The following is a 22,228-nucleotide window of genomic DNA, read 5'->3' as shown; positions in this document are numbered from 1 at the left end:
TTTTTCTTTGAACTCCCTGCAGCCTGTGGCTATAAAGCTAATATAAAACATCTCAGGATTGTAAAGGAAAAGGAGAAAAAAAAAAAAAGGCAACTGAAGGGGCTAGGAGCACAGTGGGGTAGAATTACCAAAATGGGGATTAAAATGGCCCCCAGTGAGAAGGGAAGAAATACTCAAACAAGTCTGTGCTCAGTTGGCTGAGGGCAGAGGGAAATATCAGTTTCCCTTTGTTAGGCTGCAGAGCAGAACCTAGACCCAGCAGGACACACCACTGTGCAAGGTTTCAACTATTTAATGGGGGTTTTTTTAAGCATAAAAAGTTGATGGGACATGGAAAAGCTTTTTCAAGATGGTTATCATGGAGTTTGGACAAAATCAGGACACTACAAGCCTCGAGTTACACACCCTCTCATGTGTAAAGCCTTGGAAGACAGAAGAGCACACAGATACATGAAGCAGGCACCTCCTTCTCCTTTCCAGCCACTAATCTTTGTTAAAAGACTAAATTGAACCTTTTTCAACTATCTCCTCTCTCAGGTGGCACTGCAGTTGTTACTGAGATGTTATTTAAACCCTGGTGTGAATCAAGGTGCACAAGAAAGTGTGGTGAGAGCTCTGAAAACTCCTTTCATTGGAATTGTTTTGCTGCAAGTCAAAGAGGAAGATGAAGAAGGGTGCCAGGGATTAAAGGCCCTGACAAAGTCCCAATCTGTGAGCAATGATAACGTTATCTTACAGCCAGCTCATCTACAGCAGCTTTCATCTAAGGATCTCAAATAACTTATTTCTACAAAGCAAATCTTGCAACTCCTCTGCCACAAAGCCACATATGTATTTTACAGAAAACCCAACCCTATCATTTGTGGAAGACATGAGATGAAAGAAAGACATATGTCTGCAGTGGGAATTGCAGAGGCAACAGAAGTAATTTCAGGAATACAAAGCCTCTTCCTTCCCCAGAAAGGCAGCGGGCACCACTCCTGCAGCCCTTTGCAATTACACACAAAACCAAACTCCACAGCCCTCTGAACACTCATTTTGTCCAAGCAAAGGTCCCACTCAAAGTTTCTCAAACCACAATCACTGCTTCTGATGAAATCAGGCAGCAGAGTTTCAATAAATTAATTTTCTGCAGCTTGAGTACAGAATCCAGTACAACCCAACACGTCCGGAAGCAAACGAACCCCAAAACTCAGGCTTGGTTACTCACTTGTCCTGGGACTCAATATACACATAAAGGTGAGGCTCAAAGCACTTGGAAACAATGCCATGGAAAGGATTGTCAGGGACCTTTGGCTTCTTTGGCTGCAAGAAAATATTCAGAGTGTTGGTTCAAACCTGCCCTGTAAGACCTTGAAGGAACAGCAATGCAACAGCACAGAAGGATATAAATCTTTAGAGATACTGCAACACAGAAACTTGCTGTCAAACAATCAAAGCATATAAATGTCATTATATCCAAGTCTCCCCTCCTTCTTGGAGAGCTGTTAGCAATCCAAGGAATTATCTTTCCACTTATAAAATATTCTTAGCCTTAAAGAGAAGGCTGCTCTGTGCTAACAGGTTTCAGCTGAAGAATCTTAATGCAGTTTGCAAATAAAACTCCCTGAATCCTTCAAGCAGTAACAAGGCTCCACTAGTCCCCTCTGAAATCAAATGCAGCAGTTCATTGGAAGCAAGATTGAAGAATTCTTACATTTTGGAATATCAAGGGTAATAACTCAAAGTTACAGGCTTCATCTGAGTGAATTTTATTTAGATAAACAGCATGTAATTACTGGAGGAGCCAGAATTATACAGGCAACACTACAGGCCTGCCTTCACTGCGAAACTTCTTTCTGGGGATGCAAAGATTTCTATTTTTAAATCACATTAAGAGCATTAAGCACATGGGCCATTTGGGAGCCATCCTATTTACCCTCATCTTAGTGCTGCACTCTAACCATGGCCAAGCTCAGCTCACCAAAGCCACTGGGACTACTCACACACTTAAATTTGTGCATGTGTAAGCACCAGGCTGGGCAGGGTCTTTAAGCTCCTTTTTGCCCTACAGCTAGATTGTTATTATTTTTTACTGATAGGTAATTTCTCTTGTTGCTTCCCAGCAAACCAGCAACTTTTCACTGGCTGCAAAGAGCGCTGCAGTGACTCTGGAATGGAATTCTTGCTTCTCTCCCCACAAAAAGCCAAGATCAGCTCCCAGCCAATGAAGATATGAATTTTTCCAGCTGATTTTTTTTTTTTTTAGTGCAATAAAAGCCAAACAAAAGCAGCAAAATGAGAGAGCCTAAAGGACTTTCTCTCCTAAACAACAGAGGAGTTGGCACTAAGAATGTGGCAGAACTACCAGAGTGTGACAGGGTAAACATTTCTCAGCAATAGTTCAACCCCAGACGACGAATCTCAACTTATGGCTGCAAACCTAAAGTGAGGAAATGGTTTTATGGAGGCCAGACCACCTCTATGAGCCTGGCATCACCAAGAGAAGAATGTAAGTTTCAACAGCCTTGGGACAGAACCTGGGCATCCTCCACCCAAATCCCTCTGCCAGTGCCCATTTCTGCCTGATGCACACACTCACTGGAGCTGGGAGGAAAGCAATGGCTGGGAACCACAGAAACCTCACATTTGCCAAGTCCCTGGCATGGCAGTGCCAGCATGAGGCTGCAGATTCACCATGTTTACCAGGCTGGAAGAGCCAGCTCCTGAAGCAGGCCTGGCTCTCTGTGCATCTCTGCATCACGCTGCTCCCAGCATGGCTGGTGCAGGGAATACTAAATCTTTTAACAGTAGCAGTGAAGCTGTATTTCTGAGTGTGCAACCCTGTCCAAAAGCTGCAGATGTTTAAGCTATTTCCTCCTTGAGTTTGATGGAAATAATAAAAGGTTACTGTTGTCACAGTAAGGAGGTCTGCAGCTGGCCCAGTTTCCTTTCATTACTATCCAAAGTAAACAGATTAAATCCAACTGCTAGGATTACCAAAAGAGGTGCTTTTTTAGCATGGATTTCCCCCCCAAAATTTTTGCGCTCCCTCTTAGATTCCCAAGAGTCTTGAATTCTCAGGACTGGTGTCTTGGAAGGGCTCTTCCACTGAAAACCCTTCAACACTTTGTGTCCCTTCTGCTGTTTATGCAGTGACAGCAGCAGATGAGACTTGCAGCACTTCCAGACTCTCAGAATGACCCAGCAGCTGCTGGCACTGTGACACTGAAATCTTGGAGCCCACTTGGCACACAGGAGGCTGCAAGGCAGCAGAGCCCAGCACTGTGACACTGACACAGGGCATTCCCAAAAGGAGAGGGCAACCTCACCACCAACACCATTTCCAGGGATATCTCCATGGATGGCTTCACAACAGCCACCCCAGGTACAAAGAGCACAGCAATTCCTCTCTCAGAAGCTCCTGAGCTGCTGCATTCTGCTGTTCAATAAACCCAGCCCTAATTGTTGCAATTATCTCCTCACCTGCCTCCTAACACCACCTCCTAACACCACCCTTCCAGCCGTGAGATATCGGAAAGCAAAAATGCGTCGGAAGTGTCTCCCCAAGTTCCCAATCTCTGTCTCACTGATAAACTCCCCACAATACCAACTGTCCAAGCTGTATTTTAGTGAAAAGAGCAAAACTTTGCTTAAATCATTCTGCTTCAGGACTTTGGCTGTGGATGAAGGCAGAGGGGCTGCCCTGCTCACGTGAAAATCTGGAGGGGATGCAGTGCACCAGACTGTGCTGGTGGACAGCTACCATCTCCTCATCTCCCCAGGGGCATGGATTTGAGTAGGTCCTGAGGCCCTGGTCACCGATCAGGATACACCTGTACATGGTCCATTTACAGGGTTGTAAATCCCCTAAATAAGAAGATAGTACCAGCCTCAAGTAACTCACAACTGAACATTTACAAAACCTCCATCTGCTGCATAAAAAATACAGCCTTTGATATTGGTGCCAATTAAAACAATTGCATTTACCATTCACCCTTTAATGTTTGCAGAGGGCTTTGGAAGCCCTGTGCTGGTACAAGCAGTTAGGTGTTGCCTGCTTTGCAGAGGTAGTGGATGAAAAGCAGTGTAAAGATAAAAATCCCAGAAGTGATTTATCTGGAGTGAAAAATCTAAAGGTGACACTTGAAAGTCCAGTGAGTTGCCTGGTGACTCCAGACAGTTTGCTTGGCTGACAGGGCAAAATATGAATTGCATCTGTTTGTAGAGGAGCTTCTTTGGGGATCTGAAAACCCAAACAGCTATTTCATCTTGCTTTGACAGAAATCCTGTAGTTACATTTGAGCTGTTGTTGTACAGGCTAGAACAGAATCCAACTCACTCTCACGTGGCAGGATTGTCTCCGCACTATTAACTGGAATAAAGATTGCTTTGGTTTCAGTGAAGTGAGCCAGAGCAAAGCATGGTCGTACTGGGAGCCTGAATGCTGCACAAAGGATCAAAACTGCACTAAATTAATTGCTGTGAAAACAAACTTTTCAAATCAATGGGATGGGAAAAGCTTAGGCCCCACAGGAGATTCTGACAGAGGCTGCCTTGCTGACAACTGAGAACTTCAAAGACTTACTTTGTCTGTATCACTTTTCTCGATCACAATCTCATCTGTCTCTGCCCCAGTTTCATCCTCCAGAAAGGGGTTGGTGGAGGGAGGTGGCACTTCTGGCTTCTTCTGTTGGAAAAGAGGAAGCTTCTTAGAGAACAGGCAGTTTTGTGCCCTCTGGCACACAGCTGCATCCATGTTTTGCTTTCCTGAGCCCTTCAAAGCTTTGCCCAGCAATTTGCCTCCTCCCAACAGAGGTGATCAGATCCTGGCTCCCTCTCCATCCCTCCCCAGCACACTCCATTCCTCAGCCCCTGCTCTGTTTGCACCCACACTGCCTGAATCCTCCCTGAAGGGCCATTCTGACCAGTGTCACATTTCCACTCTCCCAAACCCCACTCCAAAGCGTGTGGTCTCTGCTGGGATAAACCACAACAGCAGCTTCAAAACCTTACCTGCAATAAACCCCAAATTGCTGCTCCAACTGCTTGTCCCCCCCTCTGTACTCACCAGCCAGCTATTTATAATGGTGGCCTTCATTTTGGGTATGAAACAGGGCAGATGATGACAGCCAGAGTAGCACAGCCTCCAGGCATGTCACAAAGGGGGAAACTTGGGATTTTCTGTCATTTGAAACCACACCCTCCCCTTCTGTTTTCCTCACTTATAACAACCCAGTGAAGCCAATTTAATTAAAGCTGCAAATTTTGTTTGAAATTTGTCAGAAAAAATAAAGCCACATTCTTGAGAGATCTAAATTCAGACAGGAGGAAAAACCTTCCAGGACTTCCCTTTTTAATTAGCAGCACCCACAGCAAATGACAAATGGGTCCAGCAGGCTTTCCTTGGAGGCTGAATTATCACATCCAAGTAGGCTTCAAGACACCAGCTGGACAGAGAAGCCAACCTCAAACCAGAGTGGCTTCTGAGCCACACATGCTCTGTGCTCCCAGGGCACTTGGCTGACAGAGCTCTGGGCTGAGATTCCAGGCAGGAAAAGCTCAGAGATGGCTCCAGAGATATTCCCTGAGTTTTTTCTCTTGGTTCTGCCTTTACAATTTACTAAAAGAGACAAAGCAGAAGCTACCAATGTCCCTGCAAGCCAGAGTGACCCCACAATGTGGGACTGAAAGCTGGCACCACATGGGTGGGGAGTGTGTGGTAACCAGAAAGGAAGAGAAGAGGGGACTTTTAGCTCTAACGTGTCACTGACACGTTGAGAACAAACATTACAAGGCAGTTACTACACCATAATCACTCCGTGGTTCTCCATAGCTATGTGGATTCAAACAGCACAGGGCCCCAGGAGAACCAAAAAAAGTACACAAGCACTGTATTTTTATTCTTGTGAGCCCTGTGCCATCTTCTCTACAGTCTACACAACCAAAAACCACTTTTCCAGCTACAGGGCACTGAGCAGAGTCACATTAAACACCCAGTGCAAGGAGAGGCTGCAGGTGACACCTTTTGTAGTCTCCACTACCTGAGCTATGTGTGAGAGGGTTTCTTTCTCCTGAGAAAGCTGCTGAGTAAAGGATTGCTCTTCAGAAATCCCCTTACCACTGTGCCATCAGCAAGAGTGCAGCCTGAGAAGCGCTTGGCCAGGAGCCCTTCGAAGTTGGTTGTTCTCTGAATTGCAAACAAAAGCAATTTCACCTCAATCTCCTTCGCCCTCGTGCGCATGATCTTAGAGAGCTCTGCCCTGCAAGAGAGAGGGGATATAGAAAAAACAAATGTGGTTTTCTATAAAGATCTGAAACCTAACACTGGAACTCAGTCCATTCCCCACAGACACTTTCATCACAAAATTCAGGCAAATTCCTAAGAGGCTCTCTAACATAAAACTGCTTTGCAGATCCTGTTTCAAACACAACCACAGTTGTTCTGAGCTCTGTGGGTAATAGAACCCCATCTCCTAGCAGCAGCCAGTTGGGAAAGCCCTCAGGATCCAGCCTTGGGAAGCACTGGGGTCCCAGAATAAAGGCAATGGTACTACTGGGACTCCACCTGGCACCTTCCTCTGTTTCCCTGTCTCTGGCTGGCAAAGAGCCTGGCCTGAGGCACACACACCACAGTCAGCTCGTGCTACTCCACTTGGCCTGAAATACTACTGATTTTTACCTCTGTTACACTGAAAATTGATTTTCACATGGCTTCAATTTCTCCCCGTTTTAGCGACGCTTCTTGGGGTTTTCACTCCTCGCTCCCTTTAAATCACCGACAATTCCGCAGAGATATTTTGCGGCCTGCCTTTAGACATGGATCAGTGTGGCAGGAGCCAAGCCAGCCTTTTATTTCCAGGAAGCTGGGCGTGCTGGGAGGCAGCAGGAGCTGCGTGGGGCTCACCTGGTGACGTGGCAGAACTCCACGGCGATGCGCTCCGTCATGCACCACTCCGCCGGGAACATGCGCCCGTACTTCTCCTCGTAATCCACCAGCTGCCTCTTGATCCAGGCGTAGCGCCGGTCGATCTTATCCAGCCAGGCCACCTGAATCCCATGGACAACAACTTTTTTTTAGCATCAACAGCATCTTTAGCAGCAGCAGTTGCTAATATTAAGAACTGTGCTGCTGCTGCTCTGCAGAGGAGCTCGGGCGATCCATCAGAGCTGATTGGACATCTATTAATATCCTCTGAATGCTCCAAGGGGAGGTTTAGATTGGATATTAGGAAAAATCTCTTCACTGAAAGGGTTATGAAGCACTGGAACAGGCTGCCCAGGGAATTGGCTGAGTCACCATGCCAGGAGGGGTTTAAAAGGTGTGTGGATGTGGCACTTAGGGACAGGGTTTAGCGCTGAGCTTGGACATGGTTGGAATCGAGGATCTTAAAAGTCTTTTCCAACCTAAATGATTCTGGGATTCCAAGTGCTTAAACACATGCCAGACTGAAAATCCTATCTTGTGCGAATTAAGAGAGCAAGTTCTGTTGAAAATGAGGATAACAGTACTCCTAAATCATGCAGAGATTATTGAAAACTCAATCCAATAATATTTCATTTGATCCCACCCTCTTTGTTTCACAGACAGAGAGGTTAAAGTCAACAGTGGGACGAGAGTGCAGGAATTCCTGGATTCTTACATTCAACTCACATTTAAACTCCAACTAAAATTCTTACAACCTGAGCATGATGGGATTTTTCCCCTCAATAATTGTGCTTTCTGGTCAAAAAGAAGAAAGATTAATCCAGAAATCTTTGATGGAAAAATGTTATTTAAACTTAGGCATTTTAGCCTTTCTCTATTCTATGTCAAACATTTGAAATTGATAAAATACATTTTGATCTAAAGGTGAGTTTGGTTTGTGTGGGGTTTTTTTCTCCAAATTCAAGAAGGTTATGGTAAACTTTTAAAAAGCTGTTAGCATCAGGACAGGAAGCCTAAAAATTAGATACAAAGATAATTAACTTCCTAGAAATCCCTCCCCCTCAGATTTCTAAGCATTTTAGGGCGCTCCTTGTTTGTTTGGGGGTAGTGGTGTTGGGTTTGCAATTTTCAGAGTTTCATTTTTCAACCCTTCGCAGGGCAGGCAATCAACCTAACATGAATTTATTTCTTTTCTACATGAGGGGAGAAAACATTTCTAGTGATGATATAAGAAACTGAGGTCTAAGGTGGGAGGAAGCCATCCTGGCAGAGATAACACCGACTCACAGCTCATCAGCCACTCCAGATCACACCCACAATCAGTTTCCAAGCCCTTGGGATTAAAACTTTTCACCACAGGAACCTGTGGAAGCGTGAATTTTGGGAACGCCAGCAGAGCAAAATGTGAAATCCAAATGTAGCTTGCTAAGCTTCCCTTACATCTTGATTTTCCTGGAAAAGGACCAGATACTCCGAGAGATGTTGTTTAATAAATTTCTTGATGATTTCCTGTTTGATCCTGGGATCCAGGACGTTGGCTACCAGGCAGGCATCACGTAGGACATTGCTGGGCCCACCAGTCCTCTGTCAAAATAAACAGGAAGAAAATGATTTCAGGTTAAAGAAGTTGAATGGGTGATTGTAAACTGTACTGCATTCAGGTTATCTTGGGTTTATCCTTTCCTATTATTCCCTTTGCTGCTGCTACTCTTCATTTATTGCTGCATCTTTCTTCTGCTGGATGAAAACTGAGCTGCTTCCATTTCACTGGCCGTGAAGTTCTTCCATGGTAAAGACAGAAAATTTAGAAACATTCTTTTAAAAAAGGCTGTTTTGGTGCTGCTTCACATGGACACAGATCTGCCCTTCACCAACTGTTCCAAAGAGTTTCCTCATTCCTGTACTTGTCAGCTGGATGAAGAAACAAGCAGAGTTCATACTTTGAAAGACAGAACCTGTGTTTCCCTGGAAGTAAATTCAAATTCACACCTACTCCCCTTGCTGTTTGCAAATGTTTGGATGCACAATGTTGGGGAAGCACAGTTGGTGCCTTAGCCCCAGCCATGGTTTGTATCTGTGCTGAGTAAACCAGAGACAAACTTGGTGGCACTGCATCAACAGCCAGCCTGTGCTTGGCTTCCTCTGGACAAAACACAAATTTTTGTGACAAACAAATACCCAGGGACTGGGTGAGACCCCAAGGAAATCCCACTGGGTCTCCCCCACATGAATTAGTGGGGCATTCCCTGACTGGCTGCAGCCCTCTCTGCAGTAGCTGTGTGCAGTGTGACAGGGGAAGGGTGGCACTTCCCTCCCACATTCCTGACAGGAACGAGGAGAAACCACCCTTTGCTTTCTAAAGGAACTGCTGAAACAGGCAGAGACTAAATCGAGAGGAAAAATGAGACTAGATCCAACACCAAGTATGCTGAACAGCTTTCAGTGACACTTTTCAGTGGGAGGAAGAGGGAAAGTGAGAGCTTTACCTTTGTACCTTGAGAAGGAAAGGCTTCCTCAAAATCAGCCAGGATCTGCTGCCCCAACTCGCTCTGTGCTGCCTTCACCCTGAGGGGGACACAGAAAGGGCTTTGGTAGTGGCTCAACAACCTCCCTGTCCCATTGCCTGCAAACATCACTGCCAGGTGACTGAGACACCAACAGCTGCATGAAGGTTTGGAAGGGATACAAAGGATGCTGAAGAGGAAACATCCACACTAAGAAGGTCTGTGTGTCAAAACTGGGAGTGTTTGCTCCTTGAATGACAACTCTCCACAGCATTGACCCCTCAGCTGCAGCTGAACATGTCCTGGATTCTCCTGCCCTGCTGCCATTTAGTATTTCAATAAGGGCCAGTTATCAGCTGAGAAATCAGCAGGGTTCCTTTAATGCCAGTGTGATCTACTTTTAAATTCATTTACATTGATCACATTGCAACAGAAATATGTTTCCAACACTTAAAAAGCTTCACAATGTCTCAATCTTCACCATGAACCTTTCACAGTTCCAGGTGTACTGATCCACTTCTAAATGAATACTGTTGGCAGCAGTTTTAGCCTATAAATTCTCCATGTCTTAGAGAAGCACAAAAGAGCAAAGGTATGAAACGGGAGTAGAATAAACCACAACCTTGCTCTTTATTTGGCTGAGAGAAGAAAGCTTCCAATTTCCAGAAATAAAAGTCAATACAGCTTAATTGATACTTCTAGGGAAATGGAAATGCCTACACACACTAGAAAGTGCCAAAGCAAACACTGATGCACTTATATCCCTCTGCAGCCCTTGAATTCTTCCATCAGTTTTTATTATACTGGAAATGCTTTCAGGGCTAAACTGATCACTCAAAGCAGTGGATTTTTCCACTGAGATTGATACTTTAGCAAGGCTGGCGACATTTACTGTTGTGAAAATGTTTGCTCAGACTGTGGGGAGAAGACTTGGGAATTCTTTTCATGCTTGTTTAAGGCTCCTCCACCTTATCAAGGGATGATCTGCTTCTTTAATCTTCCCATTTGAGTTCCATTAGTAGCAAAAACCTACGAGATGATCTGACAATGCTGGATTCTTTCATGGTGCCAAAAGCAGAAAATTCTAGTCCTTTAAAAGTGATGGCTGAAATATAACTTTATATCTGTGATTTAACTGGATGTACAACCTGCCTTCCCCAGGATTTATTTACAGGGATTTTGTTGGAAAAGCTTCCTGCCTGCAATGTCAAACATAATTCTTGCTTAAGCTCTCTGCTTCACAGGAATTTTCAGAAACTCCTCTGCTCTTCCAGGTAAAGATCCCCAGTTAACAACTTCATAACTGGGAAACAAAAGGAATTCTCATATACATTTAGATAAGAGTGAGAAGTTTAATCAGTAAGGATTCAGCTACAGGTTTACTCCTACTTCAATTCTACAAGAAAGCACTTGCAGTTCATGTGAGAAAGCATTGCAGAACCAAACCCTTTGATTCTCCAGGAAAAGAAGGGGGGGGGAAAAAAAGCCAAAAAAAAAAAAAAAAAAGACACTGAACACAGATTGAAAATTTTTATCTTCCAAATAATCAAGAAACAAGAAGTGTGTAGAATTAGGAGTCACAGAAATTAATGAGTTTGTATAAACAACTGGAAGCTGTTAGCAGTGATACTTCTTTCCTTATGAGTGGCTGTGGGGACCTTTCTATTTGACAACAGCTGCAGTGCAACACAGTGGAGGCACTGAAAAGAGCAGCAGCCAGATTCCTGAAGACTCAACAAATTTAAAAGAGCCTCTGTCAAGCAGTTAAAAGCCCTGTCCACAAGCTTTGTTGTTTTAGGCTCTGATTCAGGAAAGTACTTAAGGATAGTCTTAATGGGGATTCTCGTATCCTTAAATTAAGAAACTTGCAGGAATGACTTGCTCAAGTAGGATGTTAAAAATACATATTTTTTAAAAAATAGGTCCTGCATAAAAAAATCTCTCAAAAGCAGACAGGGAGAATAAGTTTGAGAATTTTTTTTTTCCTTCATATTTTCTAAGAGAGGGACAAGGCAGAGCCATTCAAGTAGCCAAAAGTTTAGGGGTGTGTGTGAGCAAGGACAGGGAGCCCCAGTGCCCTCCCAGTAAATATCACTTTTTATATAACCACACACACAGACACACTCAATTATTTTCACAATTATGAACACGCACCCAGAAGCAAGAAAACCTTTCTGCCACCTCTGTAGAGCTCAGCTACCTCAGGCAGAAAACACAGGGGGCACTTGCTTTAGCCTGTGGAGATTACTGCCCCTGTGAAAAGCTGCCAGCTTTTCAGTAATTCGGAATATTCCCCATGCAGTGGAAACTGCAGAGATAAAAGCCCCGACATTCAGCACTGAAGGAGCTCTCTGCATGTGCCTGAGTGTGTGTGTGTAACCACTTGCACAAAGTCAATTGGCTCAGCAAGCCCAGATAAGAGATTTAGGATCTCTCAGAGCCTCAGGTGGGTTTGATAAGGCTTTTTTCCCTGGGCAGGTTCCCCCAGAAACACACTGGGATATCCCAGCAGCCATCCTGCATCCCACACAGCAGGGAATTGCCTTTTCCTGGGGTTGCCAAACCCTCTGGTTATCCAACTATTAATGATTTCTGTTCCTCTGACTTTTGTTTTATTATCAGTGGCTTTTGTTCTCCGTTTCCCCCGCCTTTAAAAAATAAAAACAAGAAAACCCACTGCTATGTTTCAAATGACATTCAATTACTAGAAACCACAATTCCTTTAGCCAAAGCTACCAGAAATCTTAAACCACGCCTGGCAGCTTGCTGAGATAAAAAGAGGCTGAGCCAGCCTGCTTTCCTGTGGCAAACTTATAATTATCTTTCTCCTAAATACTTTCCAGGCTTTTTTCCACTATCTGCTAGGCCTGCAAGACCACTTTTATGGGTGGGTTTGGGACCACTAATTGTGCCTCCCTCCACAGACAGAAAACAGCAGAGGATTGGGAGATAAGAAAATATTCCTGTTTACTACAACAGCTACCAATGCACCACATTAGAAGTTGTTTTAGGAACACTCTTAGGAAAATATTTACATTTGGATACGAACTGTGACATTTTTACATCAATACTCAACAGGATCAGCACAAGAAGCCAACTAATTGAGAGTTCAGTCCAGGTTTCCAACGAATAATTACAGGATTTTTGTTTGGTTATCTTCAAAGGGACAGAACAGGTGGAAAACAGCATTAAAAACACATCATTACTTCTCACAGCATCCAGAAACAGCAACCTAAATTGAATACCCCATGAAAAGAGCACATCCAACACCACCGAGCAGGCACTTCTCCTTCCCATGGTTTCCCATTCATACTTGGCTTCACTCCATTCACACCATGAAAAAAGAGGCTTTTTATTTCAGAAAGCAACAGAATCTGCTCGTTTAGCAGTGTGTATAATGGGCTTATTGTATATAACAGACATTGGTTACTGTCACAGGTCTGTGCCAACATCTACTAAAGCATTTCTTGCCTTCCCAAACATCCTAGAGGCTTCACTTGTACCATTAAAACAAATCCATGAGATATCAAACCCCAGCAATTTCACAGTCTAAAAATATCCCTGCAAGAAGCCAGGCAAACTTCCTCTGATGTTTCATGAATCACGTAAGGATTTCCAAGCAAAAGAGAGAGAAAAATCAACTCCAAACCAGGCCCTAGCACACAGACATGGAGTCAAACTCCAAAAGCAGAATTATGGTGCCATGGACCTCCCTGTAGGAATTTTCTGCCTGGATGTGGAGCAGTAAGGAGCTCCCAGCAGCACCCCAGAGCAGCTCCTTTCACCCCACAAGCAGCCTCCTCTATCACTACCAGATGGTGCAGCTCGCCCTGTATAAACACTGGAAGGAAAACCCTGCCGAGGCAATTCTAAAAATAGGAGGAACAGACTTTCTCGAGCTTTTCCGATCCTTATCTTGAAGGCAGAATAAAACAAAAGAAGTTTTCCTCCATGTCCTTGCCAGTCTCGCTGGTGTGATTCGAAACCACCAGGCCTTTTAGCACGAGCTTGAATTGGTTTCTGTAACAATCAGCAACTACAAAAGTATTAAATAATCATCCACCAGAAAGGGGAAAAGAGCCAGAATTCTGGACCAAGGCTTAACTTATATTTGGCCTTAAAATGGCCAATGACAGTGGGTTTCTGCCCAAAGGGCATTACCACTCTGGAAGAAAATGAAGCAAGCAATCTCTCTGAGCACAACGTTGGAACAGACAACAGCCTCAACTCAGAAAAGCACTGACATATGTTTACATTTCCTTGATGTTCATGTTCATTTAAGCAAATGCTTATGGTCAAATGCTTTGTTAAACAAGGCCCCATCTCTCTCTCTAGATCCAGAGAGGATTTTTCTTTTGCTCTGTTTCATGGATTCCATCTGTGCTTTCTGGAAGAGGTATCTATACCATAAAGAAAGTCCAACAGATTTACATGAAAACATTACAAACAAATCATTCAAACTCTGTTTCCATCACTAAACAACACAGGGAGCCAGCTGCTGTCTTAGCAAAGGGAGTCACCAAAAAAAAACAATTACTGTACCTGGAAGACTCCTTCAAGTACATCTGCAATGAGCAAAGTCACCTCAGGCAGGGACAGCAATGTCCCCTACAACAGGGAGGGCCTTGTTCCCTCAACTCCCAGCTGTCACACCCCAAATGAAGCCAAGACCAAGGAGAAATAGTGGCTTAGTGACCACTGAGCCTTCACCTGCTACTGCTGAGAGTGGTGGGGACTTGCCATGGGAGTTGCACCAAAACTCACCAAATTAAAGTGTAACTCTGCTTCAGAAAATCAAAACTGTACAAGCCCAGCAGAGGAAGATTGGCTATAAGCCTCAAATCTCAGCAGAACTGGGCAATGGGAGCAGGTTTTGGCAGAAGAGACTTAAGGTGCTCGGAATAACCGAGTTTGGCAAAGGCACAAGGAGAAATCCTGCCTGTCTAAGCCCTGGGGCTCTGCAGGCTGACAGCAGCTCAGCAGCAGCTGAGGCAGAAGGGGGCCCCAGACATCACCACGTGCATGAATAGGTTTGTGCTTCATGCCAGACTGCTGAGTCCCATCACTGAGCTGAACAGAGCAGAAGGCATCTCCTCAGGGCTCCCCACAAACACCTGCACGTGAAGATCACACAGAACAATTTGCACTTCCACAGGTTCCTCCAGGTAAGAAAATGTAAAGCCAGCCAGTAAAAAGCACAGAGCAAGTTACATCCCCACTGATTACTGTTATTTAACAGAATGGGCTACGCCAGATTTGAGCAAACTCTGTCCCATTTTAACCTGTTTGTTTTGGCTGTAAAGAAGCTCCGAGGACCATGTCCAGACTTCACATCCTTGAGACTCTGGATCTGCCTAAGACATTTCTTACCCTTCCTTCCCAGCAGGAAAGGAAGTGCTATGGGTTTGAACCTTTTACCTCTCAGAGAGCTGTCGAATCTGAAGGATTCCCATGTATTTGTTGAAGTGCTCCAACACGTTCACGACACCTTGGAGAAGGTTGGCAACTTCCCCATACTGTCTCCTCCTGGTCATAGCCCTGCAGAGGAAATTAAGGATTTACAAGGGCAGATTCAATGAAAATCCTGGGTGGTAATTCCACAGGTTACTTCATCCCCACTGGGTCATGCTGGTCCCTATTGACATTTATTTTTCTAAAATACACAGCTCTTCATTAACATTCCACCGCAGCATTAAAATTTCACTTAACCCATGCTAAAATAAACCAATCTGGCACGCATCTAACAATGCCTCAAAAAACCAGAAATGTCAAAAGCAACACTTGGCAAGGAACATGTAAACTACTGAATGCATCCGCTTCCCAGTATGGGTCCGGAGGCAGTAAATGTTATTTCACTGTAATGACCTGAGTGAAGCCATTCGTCATTACACACAAAGTGTGAGCTAAAGCTTCTCTGGAGGAGAATGACGCTGAAAAGCCATTAGCCTTGACTTCTCTGTTAATAACTTTCACAGGGAACTGACAGCGAAAAAAGAAAATCAAGTTAATTTGTTTTTATGTCATCCTTTAGGATCATTCCAGTGGAGACAGCAGGCTAAGTAAAATTTTATTCTCAACGCTTCATGACCCGGCGTTCGTGCAGGATTTGCTACAAACTGAGAACAGGCTGTGCAACTTCACAGATGCAACATGTAAAAAACTGTATTTTCCTAGACTGTGTGTTCCTCAAGCCTATTAAAAAACCCACAATGGATTATTAGAAATATTTAACCCCCAATTCATACACAGTACAAGCTGTAAGGTTTCCTTAAACTCAGGCTAGAAAACTGGAGTAGACCTTTACCAAAACTCATTGCAGTTTTTAGATGCAAGACTGATAAAAATTCTCCCAAATTCCCAAGAGTTAGGAATCCTAATGGGCTGCCTTACTCTTCAATGAAGCCAGACTCATTCCTTATCACCAAGGATCAACAGAGCAATTCAAGCAATCAATGCTGCAAACTATTAAACACAACAACACAGGCTGAGGGTCACTCACAGCAACACGGAAAGGAAAGCAGAAATCCAGACTGTGAAGCAAAATTCCCTCCAAAAAACCAGGCAGCTGTAACAGACCCATAGAGAACACTGCACAAACTTCACAACTCAGCAGTGGTGTTAAAGCACCACCAAAAATACCCACACTTACTCCAGAGAATCCACCCCCCCTGCCAGCATGTGGAGGTGGTTGAGGGTGGTGATGGAGGTGGTCAGGTGACGCTTGGCATGATCCAGCTGCTTGATATCCCGGGTGATTTCCTTCACCTAGTGAATGAAAAAGGATTCTGGTTAAATATCAAGCCACAGCAATAACATTTTCAGGAGAGAAGAAGCCACTCTCCTCTCTTTGGGACTGTGGAGGTGTCAGCTCAGCAGCCCTGTGAACACTACAGGTTCAACACAGGCTCAGGAGGAAATTACCAACCAGTCAGGACCAAGGACAAAAACAAAAAACTGACAGGAGAAGTCAGTGTCCTCTGCCTCACAAAGGCCAGAAAGAAAGTGCTGCTCACCATTTGTTCAGATTTTTCAGCCTTGTCTTTAATATCCTTAATTTTACCGAAGAGCTGTTGAATGGCTTTCTGGGCTTCTTCCAGGGCCTGGAAAAGAAACAAGGTCAGAGTGGAAAGAAAATCTGCATTCAGTTTTCACCTTTCTAAGAAATACACAGTTGCTCTTAACAGTCCCTGGGGCTGGGGCAGTGCAGGGGAGCAGCTTTCTTACAAAGAAAACATCAGCACAACAAATGTCAGTGTACCATGTTGGAATATTGAACCTGAGTGGGCCAGGGTTTCAGTATCCATTTTACAATAGTGCTTTGGCAAAATTTCATCAAGACATTCTATGAAAGCAGCTCTTTAAGGTTACTGGATTATATTTTGACACACTAAGTGTGGAAAAATAGGTAGAACTCCTGATCAACGCACATTTAGAGCAGAAAAATGAAACCTCCACAAGACCCTTATGCTCTTCATTAATTATAAAGAAAAAATGCACATCTAGAACACTGAGTGCTTGCCTAAACCCCTTGCTGAATTAGCAGGATATTATCCTGGTGGAAAACATGACGCTGATTCCTTTGGAATGGGCAGCTCAGCCTCCCACCCACCTGCAGCAGGAATGGCTCTTTCTAAGCACAGGTTTGGCAGGTAAAGAGGTCAAGCCCAGGAAATGGATCTCACCTGGATTTTAGTGCTATTTTCTGTGGCACCTGGTCCCTTTTATTACAACCATGGCACACCCTGACCTCACACAACCAGTGTGAACCACACGTGGATTCAGTGAGCGAAGCCACATGTCCAAAATCACATGTCTAAAATTTGCCTTCTGAAGTAATTCAACACAATTTGCCTTCCCAGTCTGATAACATTTCCAGCTCCAGCTCCACTTTGTTTCCCGCTGTTAAGTGGGCTTCTATCCCTCTGTTTTTATATCCAGTCCCATGACCAAGGTTACAGCACAAGCTACAAGTTCCTTCAGCAAATAAATTTAACACATCTTCATTTGGAAATGGATGAGGAAACTATCTGCCAGCAGCTTTTGCTGGAATATAGCTGGGTTATAATAAAAGTATTAAAGTTGGAGATGGTTTATAAATCATTTTCCAGAGGCTGGGGGGGGGAAGTCTCCTCTGAAATATCTTCTGAATCATGTGGAAGTTAACACTTTATCGATTGGTGTCACAGAGTTGCCAGACAGATGTTCACTGAGGGACATGAACACACAAAAATGTGCTGCAGGGTGGCTGCACCAGGGCTGAACACCCCCAGCAGCCTCTCCTTGAGCACCAGTCACCTTTAAGAACGACATTTTCTCCTCCATTTAAATGCTTGCGGATAAAGTGCAAAGCAAAGAAGCAAAGAACGCTCCTTTCAACACCTTTAGCTCTGTCTCTGTACTCAGGCCTGCCGCACATTACTCAAGTGGGTTATTAAGCAAGCAGCAATGGTCCTGCACAGTCTGAGCTTTGGACAGGTCTGTACAAAATTAAAGAACCACCCTGAAATTCTTCACAGGTGCCAATTGCTGTGTTTCCCTTTGCTTCAGCACTAATGGCAAATGCTAATTTTTCTGCATGATCCCAGGGAAGTCAGAGCTTCTTCAAAAGAACCTATTTTTCTGATGGTGATATTTAATAATATTGTGATAAAAAAGAGCAGAGACCATTTACAGGAAAGTGGGTGAATTTGTTCCTGCTGCTCAGTGGAAAGCAGCAAACTCAGGGTGGGCAAACTCCCCACCTAAAATCTGCCCCTGGAACACTGAGCAGAGGAAAATGGGATTCTGTCCCCGAGCACTTAAATCTGCTAAAAATAAGGCAAACTGGTGTCATCACTGGTCCTGACACTTTTACCTCCTTAAAAACTCTGGAAAAACACAAATGAGACACCATGTGCTCTGCCCCATCTGATGAATTAAAGAAGTGTGATCTCCTCCACCATCTAGGGCATGAAAGTAGGTTTAATTGCTCAAGGTGTAATATAGAAGTTTATTAATGTAACTAATGACTATTGTTTCAGGTGAAAAAGAAGAGGGGAAAAGACAGCCACACTGAAGGCTACACTGTATTGGAAAAAATGCATTTCCCTTCACACTCTGCTCCTGCTAGAACAGCGAATCATGAATTTTTAAAGGATTTTCTTACTGCTTTTGTTACCATTTTATTAATAGGTTTGTTTTGGACAGAAATTCTAAGGAAAAACAATATCAAGAGGATAGGAACTGCTTTTATTCCAGTCTATCTGGTTCCCATGATGGCTGACAGGCAGCAATCTCCCAGCTGTGGCCCGGCACAGGGTTCACCTTGCGTTACTAATTTATTGGTTTCCTCATCAGTGCAACTGGGAAACATGTAAATGTACACACCCCAAACAGCAACCAGGAGTGAAGTTACTGCATTTCCCTTCCTCCACCAGCAGTTCATTCTGGGGGCACAGGACCATGAATAAATAGAGAGACTGGAGACATAATCTGTTGTGGTTATACGAAACAAGGATGTTGAAATGAAGGTTGCGACGTACTGCAAAAACACCATATGACTCTAATCAACAACTGAGCCTGCAAGCTACAATTAACCCATCAGCATTATTTATTCAACTTTATGCAACCTCTGAGTCCCAGCACCAGCTGAGAAATACGATGTGGAGATGGCTCGGCCGCCGAGAGGCAGAGCCAGCGGTCAGCGGCGTCCGAGGCTTTTTCCGGAATGTTTGACCCCGGGCTTCCCAACTGCTCTGACAGCTGTAAATTTAGCAAAGAGGGCAGGACCAGCCATGGGGGGAGAGGCTCCAGACAGAGTGCGTGGTACAAGGCTTCAACCACGGATCACGTTCCTCCTTCTGTGGTGTAGTGTGTCCCACACGTCCTGGATGCAGGAGGGAAGCAGGGGACGTGGGGTGTCCCAGTTCCAGGTGTGTCCTGGTTCCAGGGGTGCCTTGCGGGCACTTCCCAGCAGCAGCAAGTTCCAAAAACACCATTCATGGAGAGGAACACACAAGGGGATCGCCCAGTTTAAGGCCACGATGTGTTTTCAGCCATCCCTGTTTCTCACCCAGTATTTATGCAGTGGGAGCTCTTGTGTTCGCAGCAGAGAGGAAATGCAGAAAGCTGAGACATCGCACACAGGAGGTGGAAAACCCAACTCCAGCTCACAGCCAGAGCCCAGGTAAGCTGGGCAGCCAGTGAGCAGCTCTGCTGTTTGCCAAATTCTCCAAAGTTGGAGGGAAAAACACAGCCCATGAATGGGCTACAGCTCTGCAACCTCCTTCACCTTGAGATGCGGCAGGAAAAGACTCCAAAGGCGCGGGTGTAAAACAATAGGGAGCAGAGGTAAATCATGAATCACAGAGACTGCCTAAAAAACAGCTTTCCTTGGCATTATCCCAAGTGACTCCTAAGGTCAGACCACACATCATTCCTTGTATCACCTTTTCACACGAGATCATCCAAGCAGCAAAAGGAGGGAAGAAAATAACCCGAGCGAGAGGTGGGACCAGACTATGACTTGTTTGTTAAATTTGGAAGTGATGCATTCTTTAAAAGGTTATGTTCCAGTGACTTACAGCACCAGGTTGACATTCATACACACAAAAACAGTGTTAGCAACATTTATTCCAGCCAAAAAAAACCAGCCCAGTGAATTACAGTCAGTCTCTCCAAATCCCTGCAGTGCTGCAGATGGACACAGCCTCCTCCTCCCCTCCCAGCCCAGGTACGGAGCTGTCACATCACTCCATCACCCAGCAGCTCATTAGTGGGTGTGTTAATTTCTAAATACCTCTTCATGCATCCTATCAGGAATCTTGTGCAAGAAAATACTTCAATACCAGGAAATATGCAAATAGGAATTAAGAGGCCTCTGTGTTCCTAGAAGATGTCACTGAACTGGAGGGAAAAAGCAAATTTTCAGATGAAATTTCCTTGCTTGGGGATTAACTGAACTAACACTCTTTTTTTCCCTTGTAATGGTTAAAATACCTCCATGGTTTCTATTTGCTTGCTGCTGTTGTGCTAGAAACATGTTATTTTTATTTGATTCTAGCCAATATATAGCTCAATTGAATGTTGTTACTCACATCAGAAAGCTGCCCTCTACCAAGTGTTTTATAGACACTTAACATCTGCCAAATTCACAGCATCCAAATGTATTTTTAATGTTACAAATAGGGCTGTGGTCATGATGCTGAGAATTTAATGCTCTGGCCTGGTCCCTGCTCTTAAATACCGAATGTTAATGCTTCTTTCATTTGCTGCCACACTTACAGCTCAGATCAATGAAAATCTAGACCACAACTAAAAATAAGTTCCCATCCCCAATTCTCTGAGGAGCCTCAGCTGTGGAGATTTCAAAGAAACCCTCACACACTGGAACCAGCCTCACAATTTCTGCTCCTGAAACCTCATACAAACGAGTCCCTCCAGAATGAGAAAGGATGGAAATATACTTTGATTCTCAGACTGATTTCATTTCAGAGAAAACCCTTAAGTTTTACAGCCAAGGATAAACCACTGCAGCTGAAGCCTGGGCTTGTCTCAGCACAGGACAGTACCAGCTGATTTCCCTGAGCAGACAAACCTGAAGGGCTCAGCACCCTGGGGTTTGATTTTAGCAGATTTCTACCCTGGGAGTTCAGTAAATAGTACATAACTACTACAATTGTCACTGAAGGAGACAGTTTTGTGTCATCAGCTCCAATCCCAACCACTCAGGCTGCACAGGACACTTTATATCAGCAGATTACATCCCACACTGCATGAAGCTTAAAATTGCTGTAGCTGCCCCTTCACTAAACCCCAAACTGTGCTTGGAAATCAAACCCCACATTCTCAACAGCTGCACAAACACTGTCAGACACACAGGGTGAAGTGAGAGGTGATTTCCAGGCAGTTCTGGTCAAAACCTTGCAGCTTAACTGCTGAACTGCACCCCTGGGCTGGTCCAGCACCTCTCTGAGCTATCAGTTTTTACTGCATCGCCCAGCCCTGCACAGGGGCGTCTGCAGCACCAGAAAGGTGCTGATGTGCTGGGACAGAGGTTTGAGTGGCTTTGCTCCAGTGAGTAATTTTACACGGGTTTTACAGTCAGGCACCTAATCTGCACCAGAGCTGTGTGGCCACTTAAATGTTAATTGTGGGAGTTGCACAACCTAGAAAGTAAAGCCTCTGGAGCTTCATCAGGCTTGGCCCTCATGGTTCAGCTTCATCATCACCTCATGGCAGGTTACTACTGGCAGGTGAGCAGCTACAGCCTTGCTCCACACCCAACATTAAACACTATTATCACGCAGCAAAAACTCCCCGTGCAGACACTCATTATTCTCTTTATCGATTTCAGAATAGCCAAGCTGTGAGTCTCTGTTGACACCCTGATTGCAGGTGTTTGCTACACCTCTCTGTGCCCAGGACACACCTTGTCCTGCAGGGCCTTGGATAACCGAGTGCCCCTGGCAGTGCTGCTCACCCTCACTCCATGCTGGAGCTGCCTGGGTCTGTTTGATCAGAGGGAAAGCACATTAAATTTACTTGGGAAGTCTGCAAATGACTGAGGGACTCCCGCTGATTTGTGTACTGATGTGTTTGCACACTGCAGTCGGTGATTATTTGCAGTATCAGAGCCACATCTGCAACAGCAGAGCTTGACTTCTGTGGGGGGTAAGTTTAGCAACAACTTGAATGACATCAGATTTTGCAAGGTGAATTCAGATCCGTGTTCATATGCTGGTTTGAGTTGGAGCAGAGTTAATTTTCATCACAAGTATGGGACTCTGCCCCAGCCAAAACCAACACAGGTTGAGACCTTAAAGGCAAATATAAATAG

The 22,228-nt window shown here is 44.5% G+C and overlaps 1 protein-coding gene across 2 annotated transcripts in view; it reads right to left on the bottom strand.

Annotated features, from left to right (window-relative positions):
- The window catches only part of VPS53 (VPS53 subunit of GARP complex), a 61,479-nt gene that overhangs the window by 27,468 nt on the left and 11,783 nt on the right, over window positions 1-22,228 (bottom strand). For both annotated transcript variants that reach the window (XM_042026354.1, XM_042026355.1), the window contains 9 exons: window positions 16,425-16,511; window positions 16,061-16,176; window positions 14,830-14,949; window positions 9,394-9,472; window positions 8,348-8,491; window positions 6,887-7,029; window positions 6,101-6,242; window positions 4,568-4,669; window positions 1,211-1,305 (listed from right to left, as the gene is read on the bottom strand). In XM_042026354.1, coding sequence (XP_041882288.1) covers window positions 1,211-1,305; window positions 4,568-4,669; window positions 6,101-6,242; window positions 6,887-7,029; window positions 8,348-8,491; window positions 9,394-9,472; window positions 14,830-14,949; window positions 16,061-16,176; window positions 16,425-16,511 — 1,028 coding nt within the window. The remainder of the gene's footprint in view (window positions 1-1,210; window positions 1,306-4,567; window positions 4,670-6,100; window positions 6,243-6,886; window positions 7,030-8,347; window positions 8,492-9,393; window positions 9,473-14,829; window positions 14,950-16,060; window positions 16,177-16,424; window positions 16,512-22,228) is intronic.

This window comes from Corvus kubaryi, unplaced genomic scaffold (genome assembly GCF_017639235.1).
Source record: "Corvus kubaryi isolate FWS band 111438036 unplaced genomic scaffold, C.kubaryi_AGA036_p1.0 37284, whole genome shotgun sequence".
Classification (NCBI taxonomy): domain Eukaryota; kingdom Metazoa; phylum Chordata; class Aves; order Passeriformes; family Corvidae; genus Corvus; species Corvus kubaryi.
Note: the sequence above shows the minus strand (reverse complement) of the source record. Positions and strands in the feature narration are given on the sequence as shown.